The sequence below is a fragment of the Toxotes jaculatrix genome, chromosome 23, assembly GCF_017976425.1.
Source record: "Toxotes jaculatrix isolate fToxJac2 chromosome 23, fToxJac2.pri, whole genome shotgun sequence".
NCBI classification, from domain to species: domain Eukaryota; kingdom Metazoa; phylum Chordata; class Actinopteri; family Toxotidae; genus Toxotes; species Toxotes jaculatrix.
In genome coordinates, this window is record NC_054416.1 from 10,335,122 (window position 1) to 10,345,488 (window position 10,367).

Consider the following 10,367-nt stretch of genomic DNA (forward strand, 5'->3'; position numbering starts at 1 on the left):
AACCTTCAGGCCTACAGTTGGCCTAGCTCACTATTTATGACAGTAAAATAATGATAAATCATCAAGTGCAACACAAATAAAGTTCAGTTTATGTCAGTTACTGAACTTAACAATGCAACAGATAAAACGGTGCAAATATTAAATAATACTCAATTACGGAAATTAAGTTTTCACATTTTCACTCAAGAAAAATGAATGTAAGACATATTAACCCATAATACAACTCAACATATACCTTTTTCTGTACTTGTAACTAAGGGGGTCTTTCAGGTTTATAGTTTGGTTTCTGTGCCTACTTTTTTCAGCATCGTCCCAGGGTGATTTCTTCAGGTATTCACTGCTGATCGTAGTTAAAGTGGCTGCTAGTTAGTTGAGTTATCACATCAAAAATATCTCCTTTTGTTAAGTACGCAGACTTAAAAAATTCCCAACAATCCCTATTGTTTTATATAATTTAACTGAAGCCACAGACAATGATAAATAAATATAGTCAAATTATGCTTTGACTTCACAGCTGTAAAAATAAAGTGTCATTTGTAAATATGTAACCATGACATCCATAAGTGTGACTGTGAGATGCTGACAGCTGGCATAGACATTTTCAAGTTACTTAGCAACAGCCGTGGACTGACAAAGATAATATGGCTGCTGCTGGAAGTGGTGATGTCTGAACTCTGTCAGTCAGGAGGCCTGCAGAGACCGGTCACAATACAGAATACTCACCATTCACACAATGTGAGGATGTTGTGGAGAAAATAAAAAAGAAATCAGGAAATGAAGGGGTATGAGCGGCTCGTTAGTAATGGCTGGGAGTGAATCCAACTCGCAGGATTTCCCGACGAAACAAGGGAAAAATCACACCCCTGATGATGGAAGGAGTGCGCTCAAGGGTATATACACTATTACAGGAGACGGCTGTTTTCAGTGGAAAAACAGTGTGTTCATGATCACTACTCATCTAGTTACTGTACCAGAGAGAATCCCTGGCTGCTTCTTCTGACTTATCTATCAGTATACACTTAAACATTGATCCTCTTTTTCTTTTTCAGTGTGTTGGAGCACGTCCAATTTGATGGTGGACCACAGGAGAGTGGAGGTCACCCACAGTGGGAACAACACTTAAAAAAAAATGTTTTAATGTTAACGTAAAAAATTTAGATAAATTCATCATCACTTGAACTCACTGACTCTACATTTTTTATGATTTGCCATGAGCAATTTGAGTCTAGTTTGATGGTGGGGAAAATGTGCTGAAGTGTCGCCATCTGCAGGATGCATGAAGATACTGCAGTCTGTGTACACAGTAAAAAATATATATCCCACAGACTATTACCTGCTGTGAGCCCCATAAATACTTGGACGGAAACACTTTTTTGTTTTGGCCACCGTACTCCTGTTTTGTTGTGGAGAAGGAATGACACTGAGTAGGTGGTTAAGCTGAAGACTGTTAATTGCAACTGATTTGAGGGTATTTTAAGTTTCATTGGATGAACATTAAAAAAACATACCAGCCTTTTTTTTTTTTTTTTTTTTAAATCTCCTGTCTCCTATTTAAGGCTGCCAAATGGATCCGGCCAGATTGAGACTGTAAGAACTGTTATCTTTAATACGTAGCCAATGCTTTTCTCTGCAGAGACTGCAGAGATAAACCTACTTTCACCTTAAAAGTATTTGCAGATATGTTGGGGCAGGAAAAATTGACAAAAAGTAATTTAATATCCCAGTAACGATTTTTATTACAATGCATTTTACTTTACCTTCAATTATGACAAAAGTAATGAGGAATTACTTCACAGCTTATTAAGGGCAGTGAATAGTTAATAATTTGCAGTGAAAGAATCAATTGGAAAAAGCCACGTTTCCACAAGTCTTATAAAGGGAAACAAGGAAACTGATTTGTTTTTGATTGAATATTTCGAGGAAGCCAGACTTCCTTTGCATCACCAGAGGAAATGCCACCAGAGTAGGTGAAAACATTATCAACTGATCTCGCCAGTCTGTTTTCTAGAAAGATAGCAAAATAGTAGAAAATAAACGTGGTCTCTCTTGTTCTTTGACTCACACTGTCCCAAGCTTTTTCCAGGATTTTTTTTCCATCTTTATTTGGGCTTTCCTGACTCCGCTGAGGTGAAGGAGGTGAGGAGGTCACAGTTACTACCTGGCCACAGGACTCAGACTCTGTCAGCATATGACACACACTCCACTTCCATATTAGTTTCTAACTATCAGGCATTAAATTCTATTCTAACTAGAATATAATGTCCCCATACTGTGTTGGTGTTTTTTTGTAATTAAATGGTTTCTATAAACAGAAACATTACATGTGCCGCAGCTGCATAAAATGTTCCCTCCAAGGGTATATATATATTTTACCAGAAAACAAGTGTCCTCAACAGCAGCTACAGCCCTGAGAGCAAGGACGTGCTGAGAACACTTCACTGCTAAAAGTGGGGATTCACTGACGTGTGTGAACCACCTGGTACCAAACACAAGTCTGTCTGTACCATATAATCCTGTCAAAATATTAAAGCTAAAAAAACGGCCACATCCATGACACCCTTATCAGCTGTTCAGTGGAAACAAAGATTATCCCTCTCAAGCTCCACTTCTCTTTTATTAAAATGTCTGCACTTAGCTCTGACTCTTTGAAGATAACATCAGTGGCTCTGCTCGTCTGACATTAGCCCATGTTAGTGTTGAGTTACTGGGCCAACAGGGATGTTATTAAGAGGTCTTTCTCTTTAAAGTATGATACCTCATTTAATTTACATTGGTTTGACACCTTACAGTTTTATGTCAGACTGAAAACTTACTGTCTCTGTAGGGACGGTAATGTCCAGAATAACATCATGCATCAAATTTATCGAATTTATCGAATTTATTAATTCGTTTATTAAGTAAAGACAGGAGCCAAGTGCAAAACTGAACCAAACAGAAACATGAGTAGAGATTTTTCAACTAAATCAAGTTTGAAGATGATAAGTTTGAACATAATAAAATACGGTTTATGTATTTGCAGCTGTCCGGAGCATATTCAGCATATTCCAAATGACCAGTGGTAGTGAAAGACTCAGTTATTTATAAAAAACAAACAAAAAAAAAAGACACATATTTAATTTTTCAAAATTAAAATATAATTTGTACCTGAGGAAGAACTTGAGGCTTTAAACTATGTACATAAAACTGAAAGAAAATCCTAAATGACCTGATCTGAACTGTTTTACGTTTAAAACAAAGATCTTTGTTCCTATTATAAAAAAGAAAAAAAAATCCCAATATTCTTTAAAGTTTGTTTTAATTTCCAAAAATTTATATTTAAATATTTTCTGAGATTGAAATTCAAGAAAATGCCCAAATGTTCCATGCACATTTTTCAGAAATAAAACTGTAAAAACTCTTTGAAAAAGAAACATCAGTGAAAGAAGAAAGAGATCATTCAACAAAAGAAAAAAAGACAAACTATAGGAATATAAATAATAAAAGGGCAATGTGGGGGTGTTGAAATAGCTTCACATCCAGTCAGGGAGTGAGGATTCACCTCTGACTCACCCTCTTTAAATAGCACCGAGCAGTTCCTCCACAGCGACAGTCGTCAGGTCGGAGTAGAAGTTGCCCTCGTTGTCTCCGCCTCCGAACACCAGCAGCGTTCTGCCGACGAAGCCTGGGTCCACGTCCGCGTCTTCGTCCTCCCCTGAGAAACGGTGGAGACTGGCTGTATCCATGGTGATGAGGGAGTGCCCCGCCCTTGGGACGGAGAGCTGAGGGAGCGTCACCTCTGTCCAGCTGTTGGTGTCTGAACCAACGAAACAAACACAAAAAGTCATCATCCATGCATGGGCATACAAGTCATCATGCAAGTCTTGTTTCTGACTTCACCAGTTGTGTGTGTGTGTGTGTGTGTATGTAACAGTGAACTGCCTCTCACCTATATCAAAGATGAAGGTGTCACTGAGAGCGTTGTTTCCATTGTAACCTCCATGGATCAGAAACTTTGTGTCTGAAAGCACAGCACTGCCATGCCAGCTGGAACACACACACAAACGTCTTGAAACTAGTGCAGATTTAATACTGGGCTTTTAGTATTAATACCAAAACTACATTCAATACTTTATTTTGAGGAAATTTAAGGCATATCTGAATACATAGTGAGGTTCGATACCAGCCCCAGCTGCAACTAGATGTGCAGTAATTGTGTGTTTAGTTGTGTACCTCCGAGGAGAGGGGGCTTTCCCAGTTGTTTTCACAGCAGAAAATTCCATCAGACCTAAGAAACACAAAAACGGTTTAAATTTGAACTACGCAGGTTTGATATGTATCTGTACACCTGTGTCCAGATACTGTATATTGTGTCTGTATAGAGACATATTGAGAACATGTACATGAAAGCAGAGGCCTTCTTTATAAATTAGCTGGTGTGCATGTGTGTGTCTTACCAAGGTCCAACATGTACATGTCATTGTAGCAGACAGGAGTGTCCCATCCACCAAATACATAGATCTTCCTCTCCTGCATCACACAGGCAGAGTGACTGAAAGAAAAAAAATTTAAGTTAAAGATTTGAATAAACTCATGTGTCAGCCAGACATGCTGAGATAACATTTGGATCAAGCCATCTTACCCTGAGCGGGGGGAGGGTTGGTCGCCTGTCACAATGGGTTGGTACCAGATGGAGAGCTGGGGATCGAAGATGTACAGCGAGTCACTGCAGCCGTCGGGCTCCGGGTTTGGACGAGGAAACACCCCTCCCAGCACGAAGAGTTCACCCCGAAACATACTGCAGCTGTGGTAGGCCAGAGGGGGAACCTTACCTTGAGCCTGAAGGAAGACGAAGATGAATATGAAGAAAGAAAAGATGAAGCAATAAATAAATAAATCAAGATCAACACACACACCTCCACCATGGTCCACTTCCAGCTCTGTGTGTCCAGGATGTGGACGTCGTTGAACCATTTCTTGTTCTTAGAGCCTCCAAACACAAAGATCCGCTTTGAGTCGGGGTCGTAGACGGCTGTGTGGCCGATCCTGGCCTCAGGGGTCGGACCCTCTGCCAGAGTCTCCGCAGCCACCCAGGACATGTCCTCTGTTGGACAGAGAACACTGACTGTGACAAGGAGCCACAGGAGATGACAATCTCCTATAACAAGAGTTCTGCTGAAAAGGATTTAGCAGTTTTGTTGTGTGACTGACCTGTGCAGAGCTTCCACATGGGATCCTTGCAGAACTGCATCCTGGCTCCCTGTCCTCCAATCAGAATTGCTGTCTGAGCATCGATGGGACACAGAGTCTGACCCCAGCGACCTGACGGGCTAACCAGGGGGGCTGCGGGGGGGACACAGGAGATTTGACATTTCAAGTGTTAAATGTCTCTTATTCAGCCTCAGGATAACTATGTGAATGTCAACATCTAATAAAGTTTAAAAATTCACTGGTTCTGCCCACTGAGGCTTTTTATAGATACATGAAGATCACGTTTCACCGAGCGTGCCAGAGGACTTGCCCTTAAAAGCAACTTTATCTCCTCACATGGTAAAACTGACAGCTGCAAAAACTATACATGTAGTTATATAGTGATTTATATGCTTTTATTGCATTCTTACTGAGAGTTAGATGAGAAGATCCATACCAGTGTCTAATTAGTGAGCTTCACAGATCATGTTGCTAACTGTTTCCCCCCGTTTTAGCTGTAGCCTACAAATACCTGGATGGGCCGTGGACTGCGTGTGTGAGTCACACATCAAAGTTTATGTTACACTCCTGCACTGAGCACCTCTCACCACCAGAGAAAGATGAGCAGAAAGCATCTTTCTGTGAACTCGGGTGGGTGATGTGCATCAAAGTACCAGCTGAGGGACTGAGAAGTAAACAAATACGACGAAAAGTAAAAACAAAACAACAACCAAAATGGTATGTAATGTGTATGCACAAACTCACCGGTCTGTGTGGGAGTCTTGGCCTGCCTACTCTTTGTCCTGGCTGCGCTCTGAGGAGGCGTTCTTCCCACAATCCCCTGTGCTTCTCCCGCGCCATCAGCTGTAGAAAGTAGATTTGATAGAAGGAGCCGTACACAAAGAACTGATTTACTCCTCCACACTGAGCCATAGGAGTGTCTTTAGCACTAATTATCATTGGCTTGTATACACACACACACACACACACACGCGCGCGCAGGAATAAAAACTATGTTCACTCTTAACATGTCTAGAAAACACACACAAATGTAATAAGATATATTTTGGGTCTAACTGTATCCATATAATTATTTTACCTCCTCCACTACTGAACAGCTTCTGCCCCCCTTTGGTTTGCCCTCTGGCTTTTCGTACAGGTGTGGTCTTCTCCACGGTACCATTTGGACACACGTTCTCTTCTTCCTCTCTCTTTGTCACCTTACTCTCGTCACGGTCTTCCTCCGCCATTCGTCCTCTCTTCCTCTTGCCGTTGAGCTCTCGGGCTGCAAGGGGAGCCACAGTGTCCTGGGAGAGCACAGTATTAAGCATCTGAGTCCTGCATTTACGTCTTACTAAACCACTTATTCTGGATACTGTTAGTAACGGTGCATCCTGACCACATTACCTTCGGTGTGTATTCCTTCACAGCCAGGATGAGTTCTGGTTCTGACCAATCTGCTTTTGTCTGAGAAGAAAAAAATACATATAAAACACATGGATATTAGTCTGTTCCAAATGTTGCTTTGATGGCAGACAAATTGTGCACTGAATTACAAACATATTCAAACATATCAAACATATTCACCAGGCTGCCTCCCTCCAGACTGATATTCAGTGTGACACTGTCTGTCCACGTCTCCTCTTCCCACTGCTCCCATGACAGACATCTGGAGAAGACCAAATAAAGTATTTGCTGAAAGGTAACCAATTAAAAAAACTCACTACTTACACTGGGCAGCATTTAGAAATAATTTTTATTATTTTTTATTACAAAAATAAGGTCTCAGGGTCTCACTCAGGGGACAGACTTAACCTACCTGTTGTAGGGAGTCAGTTTGCCGATAGTGATGGGTATCCGGTTAGCATCATTGAGCTCCGCGTTGACGCAGATCCTATCCCCCCACGGCCCGCTGCTGAACAGCACCACCTGGTGGACAGTCGGGGGAACTGCAACACACACCCTGCACGACCCACCGGCACTGACATGGGAAAAAATCGAAAGGATTTTACCTTTGCTGTCAAGACAAACTAGGCTACATATGGAAAAGTGCTTCTTGGCATGTGTTTCAGGATAACAGAGAAGCTAAACAACCTATACTTCTCCACAAACACGACTAAGTTAAAGAGGCGCCAATGAGCAGCAACAAGATGGTAGCCGCTTTGTGACATGGGCTGGTGAGGACTGCTTACAAAAACCGCAACGTTATCTAACAAAGCCTGAGGTTCAGATACACGAAGAATGTCAGACATCATGTTTCAAGGTGAGCAGCTAGCTAACGTTAGAGCCATTAACGGTTACCTCAGCAGCTTCTGAGGCGGACCGTTCACTCCGAAAACCGCATAAACGCCGAAATCATCCATCTTTGCGTTTCCCTCCAGCGAAGGCGACTCCTGTCCAAACTGCTTCTGCTTGTCCTACTTTATCCTGAAATATCAAACCAACGCTATTGCCTCTGCCTTGCTCCGTTCAACATCTCCCGCCACCGCTGTGTGTACAGTTTCTAAACTCCGCGCAAGGTCTGCGTAACAGATTGTGCGCGCATGTTTCGCTGTTGAGAGTATCTGCGCAGGTGGAGTTTTTGCTGGCGGCGTCCACTGTCGGCAAACGAGAGCTCCGCCCGTACGGCATATCGTGATATATATAGCGAGTACATAGTAGGGTGCAGCTAAAGCTATAAGCCAATCAGAAGTCTGAATTCTGCAGCCCCTGCGCGCCACAACCAAAGCTGCGTTCAAGAGCATTTGTCACAACTTTTATTAGGTGTTGCAAATTCGTATCTTTCATTGTTCTATAAATGCGCTGCAATTTCTAATAATTTTATGTTTTATTCAATTTTAACTAATCTATATTTAATTATATTTTTAAACATTCTATTTATATGTCCTTTTTTACCTTTCCTGGTGCTTCTTTTATGTCTCATCTTATGTAAAACTCTTTTGCCTTGTTGTTGTGGTATGCCTTTCAAAGAAACTTACCTTACCTGTGAGTTATCAAACTGCAGTATCACTGAAATGGGAACGGTTTCAGATAGTTTCTTGGTTATGCAATCAGTCTGTAAATGTACTAAATTATAAGTATATACTGTGTAACCATGAAACTACCTCAAACCATTCCAATTTCTGTGGTTATTGTTAATGTGTCTAGTCAGCCCACAGCATATATGCAGCTGTGTTATGTCATTTTCATGCAAATCTACTTGACGCCTCTCATGCTAAATGTTTCCAAACACACCCTCAACCCAGTGACAAACCCAGCTGCCCTCAGCAGACCACTCACCCTGCACTCTGAAAGGTTTGTAAGCTTTACTACATATTCATAATTTATATTTAAATTATTAACATACATGAATACGTTACTCTGTCATTTAGAAAAAATTTTACCGTAAACTGTGACGAGTCACATTTCCAAAATTCTTTGGGGAAAACTGTGCAGGTTTCAGATAATCTTGTCATTTGAACGGATTTGATGACAACAGTGGATGTCTTTCTCTTGCTACTTCTTTCCTTCCTTTCCTTCCTTTCCATTCTTTCATTTCTTATCTCCCTCGCCAGCCTTCGTTCTTCCCCTGCAGTATGAATGGATCAGCTAAAAACTCTTCATCCTCAGCTTCATGGTATTTCTGGTCAGACTGCGACCCCTATGATGATAAAGTAGGAGGACCATCTGCAGGCCTCATCATCCTTTTCATCACCTACGCCTTGGAATGCCTCCTTGGCGCCCCGTCAAACCTTTGGCTAATCTCCCATATCCTCAGGACAATGTAAACGTGTATTGGTGAATATAGTGACTTAACATGTACAGTAACTGTGTCCCATAATGCAGCTTCACCTCAATAATATAATTAGCCAATAAAAAAAAAGAGCCCAGAGATTTTTTTTCATCACTTTGATGAGGTATTCTGGTGGTTACAGCTTTGTTTATCATTTCTTAAATTTAAAGGTCAAAGGTCTCTGGCATCCTGCCTGCAGACTTCTTCCCCTTCCACCTGGCCCTCACCCATCTCTCCTTCTACCTGGTCTTGCCTTTGTTCTTAATCAATCACTTCCTGTGGGAGAGTAGCTCTCTGCTGGCCATGACGTCCATCCTCACTTCCACGATGCTCGCTATGAAGCCGCTGCTCCTCTGCCTGGTGTGTGTGGAGCGGTACATGGCTGTGGTACGACCCCTCGACTATCTACGGTAAAGTTCAGAGCACATTCACTGTTGTTATGCACATAAAATGGTAGAAAATAGACCTGAAGCTTAAAAATATGCTTTGGGTTGTGACCACATTTCAATCAGATTTGCATTTTAACTTACAGTTTAGTTTTCTCAGGAAGACTTTGACTTGATTAGAGATTTGAGGTGATTGTCTGTGAATTTGGTTCAGGTTTTAGTGACTCTCTCCTCGTTCCCTGTCTTCCAGGTACAAAGCACGTCAGTACAGATGGGGGTGTTTGGGTGTTTCATGGTGCATTTATATCCTGATAGCTTCATCTACTTTCTTAAAGCGCTCCTCCATCACAGTGTGCATAGTGTTCCTGCCTGTTCTAGTCACTGACACCTTCTGCAGCCTGTCTGTTCTCATAGCCCTGAAAAAAACTCCTCCAGGGGAGAGAGACGTGGCCGAGAGGGACGAGAAGGGGGTAGAGCAAAGAAAGATTAAAAAACACGGGAGACAAGTTGTGAGTTTGGAGAAGGAAAAACAAGAACGAGGCAGCACGAAGGAAGAAAAGGTGAAGCAAGTTGGGAGAAGCAGGCCAAGAGGAAAAGGAGATATGAATTCCATGAAGAGGAAAGCCTTCATCACCATCGCCATCATCCAGGCTGTCCTCACACTCAACTACGTACCCTTCATCATTTGCCTGCCACTGGAAGGACAAGTTCCACCTCGTACCTTGAAGTGTCAGTACACGGCCATGGCTTTGGCTGCTGCAGCCAGCTGCAGTTACCTGCAGCCTCTGCTCTACCTCTACAGACTGGGCAAGCTGCCGTTTATGAAGTCACCAAACACTTAAGATACTGACTGCAGCATGAATACTTTAAACTAATTTCTTTGATGTTTTGTTGAATGGTTGATGACAGAAGGAGTGAAACACTGATGGGAAAATCACTGCTAATATTTATTACAATTTATCTTCTTTACTGAAGAGAAAGAAATTTGAATGATTGCAGATTTGTCACATAATTGCATAACTAAAGTAAAATATCAAGCAAAG

At 41.8% G+C, this 10,367-nt stretch overlaps 1 protein-coding gene across 1 annotated transcript; it reads right to left on the bottom strand.

Annotated features, from left to right (window-relative positions):
• Window positions 1-1,571: 1,571 nt before the first annotated feature.
• On the bottom strand, window positions 1,572-7,696 carry LOC121177101 (kelch repeat-containing protein). Its single transcript, XM_041031307.1, has 13 exons — window positions 7,468-7,696; window positions 6,986-7,147; window positions 6,754-6,835; window positions 6,574-6,633; window positions 6,266-6,473; window positions 5,932-6,030; window positions 5,188-5,319; window positions 4,893-5,080; window positions 4,619-4,815; window positions 4,434-4,528; window positions 4,210-4,264; window positions 3,926-4,023; window positions 1,572-3,793 (listed from the first exon to the last, which is right to left on the bottom strand). Exons 1-13 carry the CDS (start codon window positions 7,527-7,529, stop codon window positions 3,555-3,557), a joined length of 1,677 nt encoding a protein of 558 aa, XP_040887241.1. The 5' UTR covers window positions 7,530-7,696; the 3' UTR covers window positions 1,572-3,554.
• Between the last annotated feature and the right edge of the window lie 2,671 nt (window positions 7,697-10,367).